Here is a 26,643-nt window from a genome sequence, read left to right on the forward strand (position 1 = left end):
CTCTTCCATGAGCTATAAAAGGAGTCTGTGTGACCTGCTGAGTTACACATTTTTAATTTAAAAATTTCTAATGTTAGTAGCAATAAATCCCACCCAAAGAATTTACTACTGTTGGTAAACTCCATGTAGCAGTGATTAAACACTCAATGTATGGCCTATGGGACATATCCCTGCCCTTGACATCCTAAGTTTTGCCCAGTATTCTCTGAGCACAGTTATAAAAAATTATTCACTACAAGGTCTTCCACATCATTATACTCCTATAGATTTTTCTGTTGTAAAATATTCATTTTTCTTCCCTAGCATGGAGTTTAATGGCCTTTATAATTAAATCAATCTTCCTAAATGGTCAAATCATTGACTCATTCCAAATAGTCCATTTAGAAGAGCATTTGTTTAAATGACAGAGAGTTGATATACTCTACAAGTCTTTTGAAGAGGAGAAATCTGATTGAAAATACAAGGCTGTAAGATTTTTGTGCAGTAACATTAGATGCAGTAGCAACCTTCAGCATAAAAAAGCAATTGTTTGGTCTTTAGTTGAATAAAACAGTGGTTTCCATGGTTATAGTGCATTACATGGTACTTAGTCCTTAATTTGTACCATAGGGAGATCAACCTTCTGATAGCGGAATCGTATTATGGATTTGCAAATGGTTGCTTATACTGTTTGATAGAAGAATATCCTTTCTCTTTCCATAAAGCATCATTTTGGTCCCCAAGAGGATGTTCATCTGGTGCTGAAATGCATGTTTCCTTCCTCAAATACACTGGATAAAGGTCATAGCACACATCATAAGGAGAGCCCAGCATCTGTTTCTGGTCTGAACAGCAAAGTTGACACTTTCCTCCAAAGCTCCCCTGTGCAGAAAGCAGGAGCCTTCCTTTTTCTATGTTTTTCCTGACACTGTTCATCCTTCACTCCTTAAGTTCTTTTTTCAGTTCCTTGTCTCAAAGTCTTTCTGTCCTGCTTGTCCCTCTACTTTTGCCCTTTTTCCTTCTCGAGCAGCTTATTTGAACTAAAAATCTCTGAGATTCTGATCTCTACAGCTTCCTCCTTCTCTTTCATTAGCCTTGTGATCCCTTTCTAGGATTTATGAGCTTCGGACCTGTAAAGAATATTTCACCTCTCTTAGAAAAAGAAAGCTACAGCATATAAAACCTCTTTTGTGGGATTCAAGGGGTTGGCAAAGCAGAGCTGACGTTTCTGTTAGATGCCAGTGCCATGAGCAGCCTTTAACCTGCTTATTTTGTCATGGGCTGCTCCTGGTATTCCCAGAGAAAAAGAAGAATTCCCAGAGAAGCCTTTCCTGCCCCTCCTGTTGTTTCCCCTCACTCTGAGTTGCTGACCCAGGGTAAGAGTATGTTTGTGAAGCAGCGAGCAGCACTCATTCAGAGGAACAAGAAATAATTATTTAGAACATTAGTTTTCCAGTCTAGAGTAGCTGTTGCCCTATGAGAGGAAGTCTTGTACTGAAGGAGAAAAGGAACTACTTTTAAACAGGATCCTTAAGCTATTCAGGAAGCAAACTTCACTGAGTCCTTACACTGCTTGCTTTCCCAGCCTAAATAGAGATATAGAACAGGAGAGAGCAGAATTGCTTGTATTGCCATAGTCCTGACACTGCATGCATGGATTTTATTCTTCATCCATCAAAATATTTTCTTATGATAATTTTAAAAGAAAAATGTGTGCTGAAGAGACTGAGTAAGAAGATTGAACAGATCCTGGAGCTGGGAAAACATTTTTGAACAGAAGAGAATTATGATTATCTGGTTAGAGCAGGGACCTGTCACTGTCAGAGTCACTGGGTTTTATCTCAAGCTCTGCTATGATTTATGTTACCTAAATTACACATAAGCCTGATTTGGTATTTGGTTTATGTTCCTAGACGAGAGGGATGGATGGAACCAGAAATCCCTTAAAATCCTTTATAAGCTGCTTGGATCAGTTCATAAAAAATAAGTGGGCTTATGTGTCTGTCTGCTTCCTTTCTGAGATGAGAGAAATGAAAAATAGGTGAAACCTTGACTTTTGCTCTAAGTACACCAGCAGACAGCAAGAAGACAGTGGTGTTTATTTAATTGTCACTTGCAGCTTACAACCTGTCCTGGGGCAAGAGGGAAAATGGGGAAGAGTTCTGACTCAGGAGAGCATAACCTAACTTTTGCTATCGCTATTTGAACCCTCCTGAAAGACCCACACAGAGCCCTGGAGTATCCTGGAGCCCTGCAATGGTCTCTGCCATGCCAGAAGTCATCTTTCCTAGGAGCTCTTTACCTTTTTCTCTTAGGAGATCCTTAACATTTTTCTTCCTTCTGTGAGACTTGATGAATGTTTATGAAATGTGTGGGCGAAAGGCAATATAGATGTGTGAAATGCTTTTTTCTTTATTAACTGGAAACATTTCTCCTTTTATCCCACACTTGCACATAGCTGGGAATATTTCAGTGAAGAAGAGGAAAGCAGGAGAGAATAAAGGACATGGACACAAGACCCATCTGGTTACAAGAATGATGTTTTAAAACTCTGATAACACAGACATTAAAGTAAATTAATTTGAAATAGGAATTACTATAATAGTCAGAATGCTGATTTCATGTCTCTGTCTAGGAAACTGACTTAAGCATCAACAGACATCTCACAGCTTGGAGCAGAAATAGGTGTGCAAGTTGGCTTTAAGCCAACTGGCATTTCATAAGTATCTCTTTTCCTCAAGACTTGAGTAGCAACAATCATGCTTATTAAGGTCCTGTAGAAGAAAGATAATACTGAAACTGTAGATGAAGCTGTATCTGACTTAGTAATTTTGCTTGCAGAGCCTGAATTGTTCAAAAGGGGTGTGCAATATATATATTAGTATTACTGTGTGAAGAATAACTAACTATACATTTTCAAGGATACTGTGTTTCTGTTTCCCAAGGGGAAGATTAAAATTTCAGAGAAATTACTTTCATCCCTCAGTTCACAATAATCCAAAGGTGTATTGCATCACACATTTTGATAGGGAAGACTAAAATAGTTTTCTATGCTTGCTTTCTGTAAGTGATACTGATAAAATTACATCCTCATCCATTATACAATTGCAATTACACAGGAAAGCTGCTTAGATTCACCCAGATCTTGTGGGAAGGAGATCTGGTGAAGCTACATCATTCAACATGAAAAATCCTTGGGTGTTTCCACAAATGTCTGATGGCCAGGCAGTACTGCTGTCTGTGATGCATCTCACTGCTGGGATACATTTATTTTTATTGCTCTTGGTTCTTATTGATTAGATGGTCTATTGCTATCAAACTGCAGCTATTTCACTTCAAAAAGTGTTTTAAGACAATTTTGAAGTGCCTTGCTTTTCCTGTTAACTTTGGGAAGTATTGATAAAAGCAGAAATAAATTGAATTTGGTTTTAAATAGAATAAAATAATAAGAAAGGTGGTTTTAGTTCTCAGAGATCTAAAGCAAATGAAAAGATAATTTTTCATGTGGGTAAAAAAGGCTGAGGATTAAAAAGGAGTAGGTGACCATAGTGATGAGCACACCTCCAAGAGATTCAACAGTAAATGTGAAATATCTTCCAGGTATGGAGTTTCCTGAATAGTATCCTTTTAATTGATGGGAACTAATGGTAATCGTGATAATAAGTGGTTAACAAGGGTAAATAATGGAAGGTTTCTCATTTCACAAAATCTGATATATAAGTGTTCAAACTACTCGCAGTCTTCTTTTGTAATACTTTCTTGAAGTGGATATTACTGCCTGTGGGAAATAGTATTTTCTAATTGGTAGACATTATTATCCATGGTTACTTACTGGAAGAAACAGCACCCAAAATTATCATTTGTGGTCTGAACTGGAAATAATCCCATACCTCCCCTCTAATTGCTTTTTGTCTGTATCAGAAACATGTTACATTGTCATAGACTATGTTAATATAGGCACAGGTTGTCTTGCTGAATGGGAAGTGTTGACATTTACATCCAAGTCCAAATTTATTCCGAGTAGGAACAGAAGAACTTAGGCTGCCTGCTACCAGGATTAGGGTCAGCAAAAGCTGACATCTGAGTCAAGCTCTGTAACTGAAGCCCGGGGATGTGCTCATTGGTAGAGTGGGTTCTTGGGCCATTTCCCCAGATTTCTGCCCTGTTTTTCTGCAGGTGTGATGAGTACGTCACACAGCTGGATGAGATGCAGAGGCAGCTGGCGGCTGCAGAGGATGAGAAGAAGACCCTGAACTCTCTGCTGCGCATGGCTATCCAGCAAAAACTTGCCCTGACCCAGCGACTGGAGGATTTAGAGTTCGACCACGAGCAATCCCGACGCAGCAAAGGCAAGCTGGGAAAGAGCAAGATCGGCAGCCCTAAAGTAAGTGAGGAGGCATCAGCCACCGTGCCAAGCATAGACACTTTCCTCCTGCATAGTCAGGGCCCACAGCAACCAAACTTACTGGTCAGCAGTGGCACTCAGAGGAAAAGGTATGCATGCAGTGATCTTTACAGTACAGTGCAGTAGCCAGACTTGCATTAAAGTCGTTCACTGAATTATAAACATGATGATTCCTTTTTTTACTCTTATTTTTTTCTTTCTGTCCTTTGACTGGGGAGAAGGAGGGGGGGAGGATATGAGTATGAAATTCAAAGCCTGGCAACATGCGGTTCTGATCCACCTACTCAGTGTTATTTCCTCCTTCTGAATGCAGTGTTTTGAACTATATTCTGTCAGTGTCTCAGTGCATCTTGTATGTCTTTAATATTAAGTGTGAATGTATTTTCTTTAACAAGTTTTCTTTAAGTTTTCCCTATGGTTTTCCATAATGATCATCTGAAATAAAAGAAGGATTGTGCTCTATGAGCATTTTAGTGCTTAACATGAAAGAAGCTGCATTTCTTTGTTAAGCTCTGGTGCTCACTTGTTCTTTATCAGTGTGAAAAGAATATGGATGTGTTCAGATCAATTTTTCTACACGGGAGCAAGAAACCTTCTGAAGGGGATGGCTGCCATTCATAATCTAATTCAAATGTTTTGCTGTTCAAGCTGTGAGCTCATGTCTTGTGCCTGCCCCTGCCAAAACTCTCTAGGTGTGGGCAAATCCATGGTTTTGAAGATGAAGAGGACTCTGTTAGAGAAGTCCTAGATAATCATCCCCTTTTCTTGTTATGCTCTAATCACAATGCAAAACCAAGAGAACAATCAGGGAACCTTGTACAAGCTGACTTGAGGATGCTGAGATATAAACCAACCTCATCTCCTCCTTCCCTAAGGTGAAGGAGGATTTCCAATGCAGACAAGGTGTCCTGCTCTGGAAATGACATGGGGTGTCAATGATAGTTGATTTTTACCTGTTAAGCAAGTTAAGATGATATTGTCATTCGTGAGGCTTTGAAAGGTAATTAAAGTAAAACTCTTTTGTTTCCATATGTATTTTTCTTGGATCTCCTGCAAGACTATTCTCACCTTCCCTTTGTGATCAGAGCCATCCCAGGACTTCAGGGACCTACCTCCAGAAATTATTAAGAGCCCCCCCTCATCCCGCCTCCACAGAATCATATCTTCTGAGGGGCCCCCCTTCCATGAGTGAATTCATCCATGGGCACCGTCTCAGCAAGGAAAAAAGGTTAACCGTGGCCATACCAGGTAAACATTTTTTCCTTGGGTGCATGTGGTGCTGAGTGGTTAGCTTAGCAGGGGACCCTCCCAGCACTGCAGATGCAATTTAATTTGGGCAACTTCTTGAAAAGCAAAATGTCTCCTCCTGTGTTATGGGTGGCAGGAGATGACATTCTGCTGGCAGCGGCCCAAACTGGTTTCAGATGCAGTGTGGAAAGCCCTGCTGTGGTATATGTGGGTGCAGTCCCACTGACATCCACAGAGGCTGCACCCCTGTGCCTGGGTGGAGCTTAGCCTGGTGGTGGCATTGGTAGTCCCCCTGGAAGACACAATCCCACAGGACAGAGGAGTCAGATGTGTGAGGAGCAGCAAGGGAGCGGCTGGCAGTGTGCAGGAGCCTCTGCAGCACTCCTCTTCTCACCCTGGAGCATTCAGTCAGGTTTTTCCAAAGGGCGGTGTTCAACTCACAGAAGGCTTGGTTTATACAAATTGAGTCATGAAGTTAATCTGTGCAGGAAGGTTGTTCTCAATTTCCTGCCAAAATGTAGTGTCTGCTTCAAATGAGGCGTAGAAAGGAAATGCAAACTGGGATGACATTTCAAAGGTGTGATAGCTTTCTTCTGCTGAGAGAACAGCTAATAATTTCTTATCTTATGTACCTGAGCAGGACCTTTAGCCTTTAACTGGGCACAGTCTTGTCTGGTGGTAATTTTGTTAATTCTTTGTTTTGAAATATGTTATACACAAAAAGCATAAGTAGAAAATATGAAAGCTAAAACCCATAAAAGTAGTTTCTGCTTAAGAAAATGTTTATTCTGGGAAGCTGAGCAGTACCCCCTGTAGTAGGCTATATTTCTCACTTAGTGCCATCAGTGTCACAGCTGCCTTTGAGTAGTGCCATACAAGTAACACCCACACAGAGGACAAGTGTAAAACTGCAGAGTCTAAACAAGACATTCTCCTAGGGTGTGTTGCAGTAAATAAATCAAAGAGCTGTCTCTTGAGGAGAAAAACGTGGGAGTGGGGGGAAAGAAGCATCTGGTATCTCATGGAACATCATGGATGCGTGGACCACAGATTGAGAAATGCTGACACAGTCTTTTTGTCCAGTAACAGAGACCAAAGGATGAAGCAGCCTGAATGGTAGAATTGTCCAGAAAATTATGTTTGTCTGGAGTCTTACCTGTCACTTTAGGTACATCTCTACATATTTAAAGTATAAGGGTCTTGAGACAGGGTCACTGATTTATGTTACAGTTGTCCTTATGAATTTGCAACAATCTCAGCTTTCTGAATGCATTTGTCAGAATTTTATACCATCACATGGCTTTAGTCTCAGCCTGTGAGACTGACAGGTCCAAACCCAAGATCTTTCTGAGCATTCAGATTCCGGTGTTGGCAGGACCAGGTTAGTATCAAGTTCAGGATTAAGCAGGGAATTATTCATCATTGTTTTTACCAGTTTCTGGAAGACTTCTTACTGTTGTTAACAGATGAAATGAATGATGCACCAAGTAGGATTTTTTCACCATCTGTCTAATTATCTGTTTCCTGAAAGTAAGGAACAGTGAAGAATGTTATTCTGCTGCTTTTATTGACAATATTTAAAAGCCTTGTCTCACAAAGAGTTTCTGTTCTCAGGTGATTTTTGCACTCAAGCAAGGCAGCAAAAAGTGTAGCAACCCACACCTTGTTCATCAGAGAGGGTGCAAAAAAGTAGCATCCAAACTCTAACACTGTGGAGCAAAGTGTAGCTTGGTTTGAGGCTGAGTCCTCAAGAGCAGAGTAAGAATGAATCAAACCTACATTAAAGAGAAACACATTTTGGTTTTGTTATTTTAAATTTGTGAACTATTTCCTTCACAAGAATTTTTCACCTGTGTGATGTGAGAGTTTCTCTGTCCTTTCATGAGCTCCCGGGGATGTGGGGACCGGGAGACTGTAACTGTGAATGTGTTTGGTTGGAGATGGAGACCAAGAGCCAAAATAGCTGAAGTTGGTGGTGGGACAAAAAGGACAGGTTCCTCTGCCCCATGAGCCCCGTGCAGAAGCAAACTGTGTCTGTGTTTTTCTTGCTTCTTCTTCTGGACTTGGTGCTTGGCAGAAGAGGCTGTCTTTGGTTTGACTGCTGCTGGGTACCTGGAGAGGCAAAGATGGACTGCTTTTGGCAGCCTTCTTCAGAGGAAGACCAGCTGAATTGAAGACCTCTTAAGCAAGAGATGGTCGTGTCCTGCTGCATTTTCACTTGAATGCCTTCAGCTTTAGATCAGCATGCGGGTACCTCTGACACAAAGCTGTGACAGCACGGACTTGATCTGGGCTTTCTAATTGAACTAATGGCTCTTAACTGCCCGCAGGGGCTAAAAATACCACTTGGTGCTTTTTCAAAGTATCATGTTCCATTTCGCCTAGGTAATGGCATGCATGTAGCTTTGTTGTTTGTCTCTTCTTTGCTTCTGTTCTGCTGACTTGTATTTTTACTCTTTCAAGTCTTTATTCTTCTGGTAACAGCCAGTATGTGCCCAGCACAATTCCAGCCCACCTTTGGATGTGATTGTGTTTGTTTTCCTAACTACGTGAAAAAGTCAGGGGATATAGAAGGCCTAGTGCTGCTGGGTTTGGCAGTGTGTAACACTGAAATATGATCTTTCCTTTGCAGTTGTGCTCAGACTCCTTGAATATGAAGTCACTAGGTGCCTCTTAATATACCACAGTCCCAAATACAAAATATGGTTCTCTCAACCTCTTCAAGGAAAGAACAAGACTAAAAAGGTCTCCTGTAGTATCTGCCTCGACAGCACTCTTTTCTCTGTCAGATACTTTAGCATGGCAACTCCAAAAGTTGAATATAAAGTTCTGCTGTTTTAGTTTAAAATTAAATCAAGATCCTTATGTAGAAGATGTACCTGAAGTAAAAGGTTTCCCAACAGGTTATGAGGAGGACAGTTACCAATGGCTGCAGTTCTCACTCAGGGTCAACAAAAAACCACCTGAGAAGCTCCTTTGTTGGAGCGCTCTCCAAACAAAATGTGGTGGATGCTTCTTTCCCCTATTGTTTATGCTTAGTATTTAAAATCCACACAGGAAAACACTGTAAAAAACAAAGTATTTAATATTTTAATGAATACAGATCATGAGATCATAATGAGCAATCCTTTTAGAGAAGTCTGTATGGTTGTATCTATTTTATTTTATTACAATAGAAAAAGGAAGTTAGCAGCCTTAAATGTAAGCCTTAAATAAAATGACACATTTCCCTCAAATTCCAGGCCCACCTGAGGTCAGATATTTGGTTGACCCAAGCTAGGATAGACCGATGGATTTCAACAGAACTATGCTAGTTTGCTAAAGTTTGTATTTTTGTAGTGTTTAGATTAATTGTTCTTCATTGTTACAAACCATTTCATAAAATGGTTCTTCTAAAAAACTGTAAAAAACCAAACAAACCAACAAGTCTGCAAAATTAGGTGGATTTGTAGGGTTGCTCATTTCTGAAAGCATGTTAAACCTGAAAGCATGCTTGCTCTATCAGCTGTCTTTCAAGAGTGATTTACAGCCTTGCATTTAATTCCCACAAGAAGAGACTAAAGTGGAAGAGAAAGACAGCACAAAGAATGCCACATAATAGTATAGCAACTGCTCAGGCACCACCTACCATACAAAATAAGAGTATATAATAGTTACTGAAAAAATAATCCAAGATTAATTCTGATGTAGCTCTATACTTACAACAAATCAAATATGAATCACAATATGATACTAATAACTAGCTCTTGTTTGTTGGTTTGCATTCTTACCATAAAATTTAACTTCATTTGTAAAAACTCTATCCCAAAGGCAATTCCTACAGTGTCACCAAGAACTAACTTACAGCATCTGTAGGTAGAAAGTATTTTTTAAAGCTAGGGAAATGTTAGCTTAACAAGGAAAATGTTAGCTTTAATAAAAAATCTCAATGACCCAAATGCTGAGGTCCTAGGCAGTCTTATAATTAAATCTTTAAGCTGGAGCTCAAGGGAAATTGCTAAAGGGTTGTCTTTGGTACTTGCCTTTATACTGAGAGTGGTTTAAAATGTGAAGAATAGGTAAGGAACCTGGGAATGCATTAATCTGTTAGATGTAGCACAATCACAGTTTAACACAACAAGGAGCAGAGGGTCTTCTGAGTAAGGTGGTTCTTAGTGTTATAGTTAAGGGAATTAAGGGCTTTTGATAGGCCATGTGAGGTTTTGAGTAACTCCTCCTGGCTCAAGGGGTGAGGAATACACATTCATGCTATTTTAAATTATTTGTTCTTTCTAGATTTTGAGCTTTTTTAAAGTGCAGTGACTTTCCACAATATTCTATAAAAGATTATTCTTTGTGTAATCAGAAGCTAATGTTCCTTCTGTATTTTTCTTTAAATAAATTTAAATTGGAACTTGGCATTTGGGGCAAGATTGTTGGTTTTGCTCCTCCTTCTTGCTTCATCTTGCTTAAGTAGTGTGAAGCTATGGGAAATCCTCTTCAAAAGGTGTGTTGTGAGTACAAGCTGCCTTTCCCTCCCCTTTTGGATGCAGGGATTGGGAAAACGAGCAGAGATTTTCAGGCTGACACCTCTCTGCACAGAGGTGGCTGTCTGGAGAGGTGTGCCAGTGTAAAGGTCAGGGAAATATATTTTTGATATCAGGTTTGTGTCTACTTTCCTTGTGTGATGAAAGCGTTTATGTTCAAGGTCTTTGAGGAACACTGTCAGCTCAGAAATGAATTTTGCCAGGGGTTGCTTTGTAGATCTTTGTGGTTGGTCAGGTCTCACAGTGAAGGATTTTAAATATTTCTTACTTCTCCTTTGTGAATGAATTTTATAGATTGATGAAGAGGAAAATCAATGCGATTAGGATCTATATACTCCTTTCTGCACTGATTTTAAGTCAGATAATTTTATACTGAACTCTTAACAATGCGGATTTATTTGTACTTTTAGTGAAAGAGTTTATTCTTAAAAAGCAGGACAAGTGGTTAACCAAGCCACCAGTATTATATAAGATATGCAGCCATATAATATTTAATTAGTCAGTCTGGTCTGTTCTGAATTGTTCTCTCAGGAAAGTTTGATTTGCTTCATCCAAGCAATCCAAAGCACAGAAGTTCTTCAGAACCATTATTTTTTTAAAAAAACACCACAACTTTTTTCTGGTAACACAAATTTATTCTGAGTACAAATTGCCCTTTTCTTCATTAGAGATCCATGGACAATTCTTCTAAGAAAGTACATTGTATTTTTACTTACTGGGAATGTACTTGTGTTGATGATGATCCTGTACTTGCAAGATGTCTCTGGGCTTGGGCAATCAGACAGGCCACTGGCTGTTGTGAGACTTCATGCAATATTGGTTTAATCTGTCTTTGCTCTTCATGAAAAATGGATTTTATATGTTTTTAGTAGGTTTTTAAAAAAGTCATGTGTTAGGGGTTTTTTTTAAACCTGAATATCATGCTCTTCACAAAAGGGATAATTCAGTCATTATTTACTTATTATCTGTGTTCTCTTTTTTTTGTTCTGCATTGTCCTATTTTCTGTGGGTTCTGTAAACATGCCATTTTTGTGTCTGTGTGTATTCATTGTTTGATGAGTGGTGTCAGTGCATATATACAGATCCATGTATATATCTTCCTGCTCTCAGGGCCATGTCCTGCATCTGATATGCTCATTTAGCTCAGCTTAATGAGCATTGCATATTTATGCCACTTCGAGCACGGTGTCTTGTCCCTGTGGAGGCTGTTTTGAATTGGAGGAACAGTGTCCTTGCCAAGGGCATTGGTTGGCTGTAACTGATGAAGAATTCAGCTGGCTAAATGTACTTTTACCTCTTGGTGCCACTGTGAACAGGACCTTTTCACTCTGTGCTTTTCCTCTCTTGCATTTAGCTTTCCAGTTGCCACTGATGAGACCAAAGCCATACATTTCATGCTGATCAATATAATTTAGCTACTTCAATATGATTTAGCTATTATGGCATGAATTCACTGCAGTTCTACAAGTTTAGTTTATTTTTTATTTATTCTTTTTAACTATATAAAGAAAGCAATCCTGAAATAAAATCTGTTTTTCATAGAAGCCCTAATTTGTTTGATAAAACATTAAAAATAATTAAAAAAAAAGACTGCAGTGAGTCCATGCCTTACTGCTGTATATTTCCCTTAGAAGGTTATTGACATTTTTCTCTCTCTATCTAAGCTATGACATAATTGCTGGATAGAATGGTTTACATTAGCATCATTTGTTGAAGTTCTTCAGTGAAGTCTTATTTAGACTTCTGAGGTTTTTTCCTAGCTAAACAGGCATACAGGTATACACGTCAAATCTTTAAGGCATTTTACCAGATATTTGTTGCTTTCTCTGAAGATTTTGGGCTTTGGAATCCAGTCCTATCAATTAACTAAAACAGAGAGTGAAATATCCTTACAATGTTGGTGACAAAAGTCATCTCTCTCTATATTCTTTTATGACAAGGTTTAAAGTGGTTTCATGACTTGCTGATTTTTGCCATCAAATACACAGGAATATTCAATATTGTGCTTTTTGCCTCATAAATTAGGCAAAAGGGAAGTAAGTCTGTTTAAATTAGACATGCTGACATTTTAGCTCTCTAATAGAGCAGTTCCTTGGGACGTTGTGTTTGGAGGAAGCTCACAGCAATTCTTTAAACAAGACTAGTGTCCTTGATTGTAAGTATCTCCCTGTCTACATTTTTTAGGGGCATAAGAACTTTATAATTGTAAATTATGTTGTTTCTTCCAAAGCCTACTAAAGTTACTGTTCCTGCTGACTTCAAACTTTGGATCAGGCCCTTCTTTATCCATATAATAGTGCAAGTATTTTTGCTCTGGATGATTTTGTGACCTGAAATGTATCCTTATGTTTCCATAGTAAACAACAAGATTGAAATGTGATGATTTATGTAATTTAAGACCTTTTTTTTCCTCTTTTGAAATGTTTAAAATGTGTGTGTCTTTTAGTGTTTCATGAATCATCAGACCTTCCTAAATGTGCTTTTTATTAACTGTATATGAAAGAAAGGAACTGAAGATATATTTTTCAGCTTGTGCCATTTCCATTTCTGCTGTTTTACTAACCCATTATTTAGCTTCTCAGTAGATTTAATGAGGAATTATTTAAAGCATTCGCAGAAACCATTTGAGAAATAACATAAGCATGTTGTGATATAGAAAGTGTGAAAAAGGCTACAGAGCTGACAAGAAATCTCTTAATGATCTGAGCCTGTAACTGGAGAAAAATGTATTTCAGTGATTTATACAACAAAGTATAATTTCTTTTTTAAAAACTATTCTTAATGTGAGCTACAGGAAAAGGCAAGGCTGGGATATGGCTTTATCACTATACTTTGAGCTAGCAGGCACATTACCACTGAAACAAGTGGACTGATGGAGGAACAGCTCTCTAGGTTTGGGATAATTAAGGTCTGAAAAGAAAATACAGGTGAAGTCACACAGAATAAGGAAATTAAGAGTAAAGGCACTCCATATAGCATAGCTGCTGTATAGATGAAAGAACTCACTAGGACATAGCCAAGAAAGCCCCTGAATCAGTGACCTACTAAACCACGGCTGTCTGTGCTGCATGCCAGGCAGTGCATGAAGTGGTTAGTGATGGTCCATGAGTCTGTCTGTGAAAATCACCAAGACATACAGCATTTCCCTAAATGCCAGAAGAAAATAGCAGTTAAACTCCCTACCTGCTCTTACTCTTGAGAAGCATTTGACAGCAAGCCCTCCGTTAGGTTAACTCTGCCTGACTTTGTCCTAAAGCGCACAGAAGAGGAGGAGAGAAGGAGGGCCTGTGTCAGGAGCTTGTGATTGTAGAAACAGTGGGACATTCCTGCACCTGCTTTGCAAGAAAAAGAAGATTGGCATGGGGAGATGACAGGAGATGAGGATTTTAGATGCATCCTACTGCTGGCCTGCTGCCTCTTAGGGCAATGTATAGATATTGGTAGTTAATGGGAGTTCAGCAACATGCTTTCATCTCTTGTTCTTCAAATGTTTTTTAAGAAGAGTAAGAAATAAGTAGTGGAAGAATTAATTGTCGTTGTAACTTCTCCAATTAAAAGTAATCTAAGCTATTAAGTTTCCTGACTAGCAAGCTTAAGATGTGAGTTACCTGTGTACTTCTTGCACTCTCAACACGGGAACTTCATAGTAGATTATCTTTACCATGAAGAAAGCTGAAAATTATACTTGGTTGACACATTTCTTTATCTCCAATCAGTGACCCCTTATTCAGTTTAATGGAAGTGAGGTAAAATTCAGACAGTGAGAATTCACAGATAATGTGGGTGCTGGAAAATGTGTAGGAGCTCAGCAGCACCTGGTGAACTTTATTTGGCTGACGGTGTGCAGCTGTGCCAGGAGAGGGCTGGCCCTCAAGGAGTGGTAGAATGGCTCTGCACAAGGGCCAGTCCTCCTGCACTGCTCCTTTTGCTCACAGGCCAGGACAAGCTGAGTCAATCCTGCTCTGAGCAAGCTGGGGTTAGTTAGGCCAGGCAGGCTCCAGATGGGACCCCAGTGGCTGCTCCACCACAGCCCTCTCCTTCCAGGGCAGCCTGCAGAAACATAGAGCTGAATCCAGTTTTCAGCTGACAGCCTGATCTGCTGGGGCTGTGTGTAGGGCAGAGGTAACTGTGTTATTTACAGACTCAAACTGACCCTGGAAGCAGGAGAAGGGAGAGACTCTTCTAATCTTTGACCTGTGCCATTGTTTGTGGCTTTTTCTGAAGGTAAGTCACAGCAGTCCTCTAACCAGCTGTTCTTTGTGATAACTACTGCCTCTTTAAGTTCCTCTTGGCCTTGAGGAAGGTCAAAGTTTTCTTGGCATTCATTAGAAAAAATGAAGATAAATTTTAAGTGAAAACAGCTGTCAAATAATTGTATAAACTTATGTCCTTGTCACCCCTGTATATAAAGAGTTTGAAGACTTTTCTCATCCTGTCAGATTGCAGCTTGAAAGCATTTCTACAAATCTCAGCAAGGAGGGCAAGCATCTTAGTACCCTCTGCCCCATTCTTCTTGACATCTCACATTTGTCTTTTGGTTTGGAAATTTTCCTTGTTTCTCACCTTTGAGCAGAGAGGATTGATTTATTGTCTTTGTAGGTCTTGCTCTGTGATGTGACACATTTTTACATCTGCACAGCTAGAAGGCTACTGATCTGTTCTTTGCCCAGTACTTTCAAATCATGCTATTACTCTTTCATTCTTTCCCATTAAATTGACATTTCAGGGATGAAAACAATTTGTGACAATATTAATGGAGACAGCTTCTCTTTTCAAGTAGATTTTCAATAACAGCTTCACAGACATGTTATCAAATTCCTCAGACTTGGTGGAGCAGGTTCAATTGACATTGGGTAGAGTAACACAAAGTCAGATAGCCTGAAAGCTTTTACCTAGGAAAGAAGGAGTTTCTGTTGGCCTGAAGGGATCAATGGCATGCTAGGAAAGGTTTGTTTTAACAGACTGAAAAAGCCTCAATCTCACATTTGGTCATAAACATTTATTGACAGATTTTCATTTATCAAGAACAAATTTTCCCAATGTTTTCATATCAGAAATGCAAAATATGATTGGTTTGCTGTTTGGCTCTCAATTTTACTCTTTCAGATAAAAGAGGAAAAAACAATTCATTGATTAACTGAACTAAATGCAGTTAAAAGTCTATCATGCTTGTCTTGGGATTCTGAGTAGTCTTGCTGCTTGAGAGCACTGTGTAGAAATTAGGAATTTACTGAGAGTCAAAATGTGCTGAAACATTCATTGCAGTGTGCTGGGTCCTGAGCAGGTGGGACTGGAAATGCTTGCATGTAGATTTTTCACTGAGGACTTTGCTGATGTCAACAGAAGGCAAACCCATCTCAGACACAAATACTGCAGTAAAGCAGACCTGTGTTGGTTAGAGTCACCCAGCTCACAGACTGGAGGGCAAAGCCCACCTTGTGACACCAGGGAAAGGTGTTGTTTTTGTGGCTGAGCCAAAGGGAAGCACAGGAAAATACTGTCTTTTTGGTGAGATTTGCTCTCAGCAGATAATTTATAGCAGCACATTCAGTACTCATGTGAGCAGATGCAGTTTCTCTGAGCCTGTTTTTTCTTAAATGCTCTTACATCAGGAGCTGATTAGTCCAATTAGGACTAGGCATTAGGTTCCAAAGGAAAACCAGCAGTGGCTAATCTGCGAGAGAGGAAATCTCTGAGCCCTTTATTGTGCAAGTGGCTAAAATGTCAGGAACTGAAAAATTGAAGCAGGACTAACATATAGCACAAGTCAAACCTCACATTTTCAATAGAGCCAGTGGTAGGTGTTGTTGGATAATATCACAAGACTCTGCAGGCACAAGTCCTGCTGAATTCAGTGAAAACTGGCATGTGAATTTCTGTGTACAATAGCTCTTCTTTGCTATCTGTGGTTGAAATGAGCACTAAAATTAATTTCTTTCTTATAGGTTCATGGAATTGTAAAAATACTTGAGATCAGCCAACTCATCCCCTGCCCCAAAGTGGTTTATTTCCTAACAGCAAATGAAGAAGAAGAAAGATAGGAGAAATAAGATAGTCTGTATTTAAGAACTTTATTGATGATTTTCTTGGTGGTAGTGTCAGAAGACACAGCAAAAAGTGTAATCTGTGTCTGTACCCCAAGTACCTTCTGCATAAATGACAGACTGTCCTTTCACTCTGTAGCTTGACTGACAGGCCCTGATATTTCACAGAATTACAGAATAATGAGGTTGGAAGAGACCTCTAAGATCATCAAGTCCAACCTATGCCTTAACACCTCAACTAGACTATAGCACCAAGTGCCATGTCTAGTCTTTTTTTAAACACATTCAGAGAGGGTGACTCCACCACCTCCCTGAGAAGACAATTACAGTGCTTTATTATTCTTTCAGTGAAAATTTTTTTCTTAATATCTAACCTGTACCTTCCCTCACGTAGCTTGAGACTGTGTCCCCTTATTCTGTCAGTTGCTGCCCGGTGGAAGAGACCGACCCCCACCTGTCTACAGCCTCCCTTCAGGAAGTTGTAGAGCAATAAGGTCACCTCTAAGCCTCCTCTTCTCCAGGCTAAACAACCCCAGCTCCTTCAAACGTTCATCATAGGCTTGTGTTCCAAGCCCCTCACCAGCCCCGTTGCCCTCCTCTTGATACCTCTACTTTGAAAAGTACAGGTATCAATTCTTTCAATGTGATTTTAAAATTTATTTTTAGATTTTTAGTAAAAGAGAACATATCTTTCTTACCTTGTCTTTATGACATGTGACATTAGAATTAGTAAAAACTTTTTTGAGGCTTTTAACCTTCAGCAGAGTATTTTAGAAAGAAACAAACTTTTACTTAATACATGCAGGAGTTCCTTAGTAGAAAAGTAATTTTATGATTGTCATGACATTAGAGAAGGGTGTTATAAATCCTCCAAAATACTTAAAAGAATTAAATATAGAAGGAATAAAGTTAGCTCTCGCACAGCTACTTGGACATAAGTAGATAAGAAGCTCCTTTGAATTTGAAATGTGTCTGTGTAAGCCATATGCATTCTGCTTAGCTCTTTCCTAGCATAATCCCCAGAAACTTCACTCCTGAGGGATGTGGGAGAACGACTCAGTCATCTTAAGACATGTGGATCATTAGATCTGGTCCTGATGGGGACGTGAGCCAGATTGCAAGAGCTTTGCTGACGCCAGCTAGAATAGTGTTTCACACAAAGTCAAGGGAGTATGCTCACTGAAACAGTTATTACCTAGCTTGCATAATCCTCCCAGAACCTGGCTCGCTATTCAAGCATTCTGCCAAAGGTAGCAGATCAAGATGCATCATGAAATATTCACACTATGTTTGAGATCGTAGAATAGGATCATAAATCAGGCATTTGTGTTGTTCTGGAAAAGCCTGTCAGAACAATTTCTTCTGTATTAGTGAAACCTTTCTGCCCCTTTTCATCACACGGCATTCTGTCCTGTATTTCTTTCCTCACTGATGACCTTGTATACCCTGTCAGGCATGACTTTACTTTGGACTTCTGCTAATGATTTTGTTTAGAATAAAGCATTAATTAATTTTTTTTGCCATCATTTTCTGTCTGCAGCTAGCCTGATCTGTCTGTTCCTCAGACACCTCTTATTTTAGTTGAGCTTTGTGCTGAAATGACTTTTATTCATTACTCAAATACATTGCCAACTCTTGCACTCCTCTGCTGAAAGATGCAGTGAGGACTATAGTGACAATCCTGGTAGATGAGAGTGGCAGAGTATTCTTTCTTATTCTTATTTCTGCTTCTGGACACGCTAGTGCTGGCACAGACTCTGCATGTATTTTTCTAGAAAATAGGTCCAAACCCTTCTTCTCTTGCTGAAGCAGGAAGAAACCAGTGATTTGGGTACACTTGCTTCTTACCCACTGGAGGTCAGCACAGATCTTCACAGGAGCTAGGGAGAGGCCCTTTGGGCTGGTGTAGAAGGGAAATGTTATAACAGTGGATATGATGCTCAGTGTGCTATGAGGATGTGTTGCTCTGCAGTACCTGATGTTCATCTCAACACTCTTGACAGCAAATTACTTGCATGTTCTTCCATTGATTGAGACAAAGAATAGAAGGGGGTTTTGAAACACATCTACATTGTAAATTAATGATTACTGGCATTGAGCTTTAAGTAGCAACCAATTAAAAAAAAAATCAAATTCTTTCCAAGTAGGTGGAGTTCCCTTGTCTCATTTATAAGGTTTACGGGAAAATAACCCTATTCCATCAAACAGGTTGAAAATCAGGTTGAAGCAGTCAGGAAGGATAATAGGTCTGCGAGTCCTACTGGAGGCAAAAAGTAATCTCCAACAGTTTTTTGTAGGGTCAGAATTTCACCCGTAGATTCTAATGTTTGAAAAGATCCTGATGACTCTGTTGTGTGACAATCTGAATCACACAGACAGTGGAATGAAAGGCCAGAATGCTGTAGGGAAAAAGAGCAAATCTTGAGATCTGGAAATCTCAGTAAACACTACTGACTTAGAAAGCAGGGTTGCCTTGTTCAACTACTTCCATGAAGCCCCACAAGTATTATCCAGTCTAAAGCTGTCTTCATATTTTGAATATCACAGGAAAACATAGCAAGAAGGATTATTTGGCTTTACTGTTATTTAATAAATTAAGAACCATAATACAGCTTTGCAAGTGATTAATGTGGAAACTTCTTTGACAGGGAATTGATAAAATAATTGAGACAAAACAGTGAAACAGACTGTATCAAGTTCTCCCTTTTTCCTACAAAAAACCCCAATCCCACAAGCATTGTTCAGAAATTGAAAAGACTTTCTCACAGCTCTTTCTTGTATGTTGTAATAAGATGACATCATTGTTTTTGTATGGATATAAGTTTTTTGGGTAAATTTTGAGTGCTTTATTGACACTTTTGATATTAGATGTGAGCAAAACAAGATGATGAGCAGAAGAATGAGAAGTACAAGGTGTAAACCTAGATCCTGAATACAGCCTGTTACTGCTGTCATTTAAACAAAAATTTGTCAGTGCTAAGGGAAAACAAACAAAAATGTTTCCAATGCTTCTTCTGAAAAGGAGAAAAAGGCAACAGCCAATGTCATTGCTATCAGAAAAAAAGGTGTTTCTGTCAGATAAGGCACCAAGAGCATATTCCTCACTAAATCTCTCCCTGAGATGCCTAGCCTGTGTAGTGCTGTTACTAACCCCTTGCTCTGTAATCTCTCTGTATATATGTCTAATTTATCAGTTTCTTGTAGATTGTCAGCAGCCTGCTGCCTCCATACCGCCACACGGCTCACAACTAGCCAGGGGGCCAGATTGCCAGACTGTCAGGTAAACTCCACTAACTCTCCTCTCTTTGCACATAGCTGCATGCACACCTGCCACCCCCCTCCTCCTCCTCCTCAGACAAAAGCTCTTCACTTTTTCTCTCACAGCAAACCTTTAACAGCTTGAGGAACAGTGGAAATTTCTGCAGTGACAGTACCAACATGAGTCACAACATTCATGTGCTTGCTTCCCTGTAAAAATATGGAAAAAATGCCAAGCTGGATCTTGCAGCCCTCATTTGATATTTTGATGCAGTTTCTCAATGATGCCAAAGTAGCAATGAATTTATTTTGTTGCTAGAAAGATTTACTTAAATGGGGGACTTTTAACTTCAGGGGTAGGTGTAGGCTTCCCTTTTGTAAGGTGGCATTTTAGAGGCATTTGTGAGATTTTAGCAGACACTTCTAAGTTCTCCCTGTCTGGGAAACTCAGACCCAAGGCAATCAGTTATTAATCTTGTTTTTAAAAGTAAACTCCTGGTGTCCTTCTCATAGGTGGTGCAGAGGCCACATCGTGCTTCTGGGATGGCTGAGTTAATCAAGGCACAATGCCAAACCTAAGCAAAGCAAAAGGACATTACAATCAGTGCAAATATTCACTCATGTCCATGCTCTCATTTGAAATAATTCACTTTTTTTTTAGGCCTTTGCCTGAACTGTAGTGACCAAGTTAGTGCCTCTCTTTTATTGCCTACAAAGTGGAAGTACTATTATCTTCTTTACTGTGTAAGAGCAATATGAAAGTTTTACTGAGAAGTTAGTGTAAACTCATTATAATCAGAAAGTATCATTTACTGATTTACAGTTTGGAGTTCTACAGCTCACTGAAAATAATTGAAAGTGACATTTAAAATCCTTAATATGCCAGTAAAGTGATGCTGCTCTATTTTAGATGTTAGATCAATTTGAGATTAGCAATAGATACTTTGGAAACATGGAAGGTTAATGTCAACAAGTCTTATTTTAAGCCTATTTAATTTAATTAAAGGCTATTCTGTTCCTTCCAGAGCTACTCTTCTAGTGGAGAATATGCTCAAATACCATCCCTCTCTAAATGCTAGCCAACAATTGCTTCTGTAATTTTAAAATATCTTCTCAGAAATCTGCAAACATTACCTTGTTCTGATAATTTAAAATATGGTTAACATTTAAAAAACTTCAGATCAGTCATCCTACAAACAACACACGCACACTTAGCTGAAAAATTGACTTTCAGGTGGCTATTGTTTTTTACCACTAGATTTGTACTCATCTGGTGATGTCAGAACAACACTGATTTTGATATATTCCCACTGCTGCCTTGCTTGCCTCAGCCACATTACCTGCCCAGCTCTGTAAAGGAGTGAAGCATAACAATAGATTTGATGCAAGTCAGCATAATGACATAAATTGTTGAGTTGTTTAAATAAAGTAATTGGAATCTAGAGTAAAATTTGAGGGCATTTAAGGACCAATTAGACTTGCTGAGGTTTGGATTTTCTAAATGCAGCAGAGAAGGAAGCCAGGAGCTTGTCCCACCATTCCTTGTCCTCTGACTATCCCTGAAGTCATCCATTTTAAGAGAGAGCTGTGCTTGTTTGTTAAAGTCTCCAACACAATTCTTGCAGTAATGTGATCTCTCAGTGGCATTTCATCCAGGACTAAACAAGAGCTGGTTAAGGCTTGTGCTTCACACAGATGTTTTCCACATCCTGTGATGTCTAATCATGTTCAAACCAGTTAATACACCTGACCATAGCACAGGTAGATTCACAGAGAGCTTTCCCTCATTCATTATCTATACTATGGTTTTTAAGTGGGACTTGTATAACTCTGGCATTTTCAATAACTGTGATTCCAGTGCATAGGCTTTGGTAAATCTCACTAGATAAGCAATGTAGTTTCAACTAGTAGTAGTTGAAACTCATTTGTAGTTTCAGATGAGAATCCAGGGCAGATCTAGTCAATTCATTTTAGCTTTACATTGGTCTTTTTGCCTGAATCTGCATGTTTCAACTGAAACTTGATTGGAGGATCTGTGAGAACTTTCCTTAAGAGATTTTTTTAAAATTAAACTGAGGCACCAGTGCACAAAAGTCTCGCTCTGCCTTCCACACATCACCTCAGTTTCTAGGTCTAGGGATGTAGGGCAAGCAACCAAATCCAGGCCTGCCCTGACAATTACTGGATGCTGTTCCCCCTTCCCAGCACCTGTAGCTACCTGTCTGGTGGACTATATTGGACAAGACTAAAATATTGCCATTATCCAATATTAAAAAGAGCATGTCCATCTTTGGATTGTATTCTGGTTTCTGCTGAATGCAGAGAAAACCTCATTTTCATTATCAGAGGCCAAAACTCTAGGCCCAAAGTATCTATTAATAAAAAAACAAATCACAACTCCCCAGTACCTCTGTTTAAATTAATATTGCTTTTTAATATGAAATAATGACTTATATGACTTAATAATGAAAATATGACTTAATAATGAAATAATAACTTTATTTCTATAAAGTTGGAAATAAATTTTTTAAAGGGTAAAATATGCAACTTAACACATGCAAATTTTCTGCATTCTGGAAATATCTTTGAGTCTGTTTATATTTTCCTTTTCTGACTTGTTACAGTTACAATCAATGCCAGACAATGTTGCATGTGAATGACATCTGTAAGCCAGAACAGAATACTTAGAAACAGGCTTTGCACACCATTTTCCAGTTAATTTTAGAAATATGTGACTAGTATTTTGAGTGCCAGGGAAAAAAATAAAAGAGCTGCATAAAGCCAGACAACAATACTAACACAAAAAAATTGCACAGACTTTATTCATCAACTGAATGAATACATCCCCAAATGATACCAGCATTTAAAGAGATGTTCACAAGAAATCCATAAAAACCAAATGTTTTAAAAACTACACCTATCCCATTGGGTGAATGTCACAGTGTTCTTCCTTATTCTCTGTTTATAGTCAAAAACTTGACTTCTTCCATGTCTCTGTCTTGCTTTGTGTTATTAATCTGCCCTGCCACCCTCTGCTGTCTGTGACTGCCAATGTGTCGGATAGCTCAGCTCCAGGACCTGCTGCCACCAGCACCTCTACTGCCATAAAAAGCACATTGAATGCCATGTGTCACTTGTGATTCTGGTGTATTTTTAGTTTATGTACTGCTACAGCAATTTGCATTAATGAACTGGATGAATTGTGTTTCTGAAGAGAAGAAAGTATAACAGCAGAGCTTTAGGAAAAGATTTCAATCTATTGGAGCTACAGGTGATGTGGTTATATGCTGCTATAAAGGTGCCTGATAGCCTTGACATTTTTTTTTCTTTCTAGTGCCCTTAATATTTATTATCGGTTGAAAAGGAAATAGCGAGACAAATTTTTCTATTTCTTCTGTGCACAAAGTGTGCTTGTATTTCAAAGTAAGAAGCAATGCAGAATTACCAGGAAAAGAAAATTAATATAACTCTAAGCATGGTGCTTAGAATTGCTAATCTGAGCATAGTCTGGGATAGTCTGCAGTACAGTTTTTACACTCATGGTTGGCTTTGAACTGAAGGTCATGCCATAAAGTTGTTATGGTTGTTTATATTTCTGTAAAGGAGAATCTTATGTGTCTCGAGGAGGTTCTTTAGGCCACTGATGCTGTACATAGCTAGTTGCAACTACAGCCATTTCCTCACCCATCCTCTCCCTCAGAGCATGAGCATCTTTTGTTGCTTATTTTTAAAGTTAGGAAGGAAGTCCCAAAAGACAAACACATCTCTGCTAATGAGCAAGGAATGTGTGTGCTGAGTTTCTGTTCCTCTCTGGCAATTATAGGAGTCCTCTTTAAAAAGAAACAAGGCAGCAAGGGAAAAGAATAAGCCAGTCTTGTAGGGTTCTGTAATCACCTCCTTGTTTGTCTTCCCCAAATGGGATGTTAAGATTCTAATTCAGTTTTCTGTCTCTGAAGGAATTAAGGCTAGTGCTTCTCCTAAGCCTGTCTTGAAAACTTAGGAAGGCAGGAGCTGGCTCTTGATGAGTGGATAAGTTTGAGAGTAAATACAGAGCTTTTGCAGTCACTCCTGACACAGTCATTGGTGTGGAGCAGGTAAAGATCTCATTAACATCATCTCTCTGTGGATGCTGTATCTGCATCTGCATGTGGTAGAATATGACAGAAGGAAAGGATGGATAATAGCCATGGAAAGAATTACTTCTTCTGAGGGGTCATAGTCCAAAACACTACACATTTTGGGACTGAACTATTAGACAGCTGGGCATAAGCAAAGCTTTTGGAATCCTGAGCTTTTATGACCCCCTCTCACCACCCAGTTTGCAATCAGGAAACTCATCTTCAGGAGCTTTAATGAGAATCAGAATCTAACTTAAGATGTGCAATTCTATGATCTTCAAATAAGCCCAGAGGTGCAAGGACTGTAGCTCCTGTAGAATTGTAATATCTGTGTATTTTTGGTCAAAGCCTCCTAGATTTCTCTGATTTGAAAATGTGAACGTTGCCATCAAGTTACTTAATGGTGGTGGTAGACACTTCTTTCTTTCTTCAGTCAAACACAATATCATCTCTCTGTTTCCTTAAGTAAATGCTGTGTGTGGAAACTAAAGACATTTTCAGTACCATTGGCATTTCCAGTAGCATTTTTCCAAACACCTCTGGCATTTCAAATTGATTCATTTCCAGCAATAGGCTAATTGCATTCCTTCAGCCATAACTCCAATAGTCTGTGCTGCAGAGATAATATGTAAAAGCACGGTTTCTGAAGAAGGAAAACAGAAAACGCAAATTCTCTTGAAGACAGAGACATAAATGATGGTGCTTTATCATACATCACACTGTTGAGCTTGGAATAACTTCAACACTGTAGAACGTTTGAAGCATTAGGGAAAAAAGCTCTTCCCAGACACATTAAAGAACTGGGGGTTTTGGTATTTTTCTCTCTTTTTTTTTTTCTTTTCCTTCTCTTTATAAATGAAATTTTCTTGCATTTTGTTTTGGTATCTTGTTTTACTACAGCTCTGCACCAAGAAGTGGGGTGTGTTTGTGTTAGCTGTCCCTTTTCTTTGCTGCTACTCCAGCCCCTGTAAGCTGGTTCAGACCTCTCTGCACTATGTGCCAGTGAATGCTATAAATGCACTCTAGACAGGTGAATTAACAGATGAATGCTGTTATCAGACAAATTGTTCATGAAAAACAGTCAAATGACAGAAATATATGACAGAATTAAAAGGATTCAAAACAGCACAAAAGCCCAAAGAAAACAAAATATAATAAGTCCCCACACTTCAGCAGTGTAAATTACAAAATATTTAATTGTTAAGGGGCCTGATGAGGAAGGCTACACTGTATTTGTATAAATTAACTAGTAAATAGGTCAAATTCTGTAAGATATCACATTTTTACAGAGCTATGAAACCTGATTTCTAGCCTGGCACTGTCCTTCATTTCAAACTCTGAATCAGCTGCATCTAGAAAATCTTTAATGATCATGTAAAGAGGGCACCTGCATCTTGTCCTTCAAATTTGCTCTCCCATTTCACAGATACATTTTTTCTCCACACAATCTTTGTCATCCCAGCATGGAAACAGCAATTGTGTACAGGAACTGTGAAGTGGGGTGTCTGAGCCACCTCACAAATGCATCCACATGTCATTGACTTGCTGTGCACTGAGAGCTTTCTGTATGTATACTGTGTGTCTGAGGATATGGATTTAGAGATGAGGCTTCACCCCCTTTTAAAGTTCATTCCCAGCCCTGTACTATCTACATGCTTGTAAAATGTTTGCCTTGTATTTTAAGCACTTTTTCTCTTTTCTTTTTAATTTTCAGTCCTAATGCTCTCCCAGAAGAGCAGCCACATTCCAGCTCTCAGTGTGCCCCTCTCAACTGTCTCTCTAAGCCTCCTCCTTACCCCTAATCTTCATATGCAACGTAAGAGAAAATGCAAACAGAGTGGAGCTCATGCAACAAAGGTTGGGGTTGTTCCCAGCAAGCGGGTAGACAATCCTGCCTTGTTACTGCATTGGCAAGTCTGGATTCATATCCCCTGCTCTGGCAACTGAGGGAAGGTTGAGAAGAAGAACACAAAGCACAGAGCCCAACCTATCAAGAAGACTTTTTATGGTTCCTCTGATTGTACTCAAACTGTGCTATCACAATTGAAGTGTAGTGAAATTTAACATCTCGACAAAAATGTTCCTCCCAGCTGCTTGGCTTTACGTCTGAAATGGTAAAGAGAGACTTAAGCCAATGTTAAAAAAGTATGTTACAAAAATCCTACCCTCACATCCTCTAAGTTCAGCCATAGGAACCAGTTCAAATTTCTTTTTGTCTTCAACGGTGTGATATTTATTTCTTACTTTATTTGCACCAGAATTTTGTGTTTATAAAATAGTCTTTTTTTTTTTTTGTGAGAGTTGTATTTAACTAATTTTATTTTTAAAATCCAAGCAGAAATAGTTTCAGTGAAGAATGACTGTGTTAATATTAAAAAAAAAGGCTTGTTGCTTTGGCCAGCATATGGCCAATTTTTATTGCACAAAAATGTTGGAAATGGATTGAATTGGAATGTTAACAATGACTGTATATTTTGCTGCTGCACTGATATTGTTTATGCACTTGTTTTTTTAATCCCTATTACACTAGCTTCTGGTTTTGTTCTAGCTCTTCACTGAAAGATAATTATTAAGCCTAAGAAGGAGATGAAAGGATAATGTACTGATTTGTTTTCAGTTGTTTGCTTGCATTGTAATTATACTTCTTGCATCATGAATTGGTGCTGTTTTTTGGGATTACTTTCTATTTGCTATCTGAGAAAGAAAATCTAAAATAAGTAAAATGCTGTGTGCTAATTGAAAACATTCTTTCCTCCCACTCCCATCTTCAGGATCCTAGCTCGAGGCCTTACCAGGAAAGGCTAGTTTGAGTGGGGAAGTGGTGTGCATTTTGTGTGAAGTATTCTGTGGAGAAAGAACTCATGCAGGTAGGGTTGATGGTGTGGATCAAAGTCAGCAGGACTTTACTGTAGTGCATTTTTTCCTTGCCAAAAATCAACAGACACAGAACCTTAGCTCATGTCAGTTTATGACAAATACTCAGGTGATCAACACTACGCAGACTCTATCGCAACAGTGCACAGTGTTCCTAGTTAAAGATTCTTTCCTGTAAAAGCTGAGTAAGC

At 39.0% G+C, this 26,643-nt stretch overlaps 1 protein-coding gene across 6 annotated transcripts in view; it reads left to right on the plus strand.

Moving 5' to 3' along the window:
• Window positions 1-25,572, plus strand: part of BICD1 (BICD cargo adaptor 1) — a 158,057-nt gene extending 132,485 nt beyond the window's left edge. The window contains exons 7-11 of one of the 6 annotated variants that reach the window (XM_053978427.1): window positions 4,156-4,473; window positions 5,442-5,632; window positions 7,819-7,827; window positions 19,407-19,482; window positions 25,293-25,380. In XM_053978427.1, coding sequence (XP_053834402.1) covers window positions 4,156-4,473; window positions 5,442-5,632; window positions 7,819-7,827; window positions 19,407-19,482; window positions 25,293-25,380 — 682 coding nt within the window. Of the gene's footprint in view, window positions 1-4,155; window positions 4,474-5,441; window positions 5,633-7,818; window positions 7,828-19,396; window positions 19,483-25,292 lie in introns of all 6 variants that reach the window. The other 5 variants (XM_053978426.1, XM_053978428.1, XM_053978425.1 and 2 more) reach the window with 5 other exon arrangements.
• Window positions 25,573-26,643: the final 1,071 nt, after the last annotated feature.

This window comes from Vidua macroura, chromosome 5 (assembly GCF_024509145.1).
Source record: "Vidua macroura isolate BioBank_ID:100142 chromosome 5, ASM2450914v1, whole genome shotgun sequence".
Lineage (NCBI taxonomy): Eukaryota > Metazoa > Chordata > Aves > Passeriformes > Viduidae > Vidua > Vidua macroura.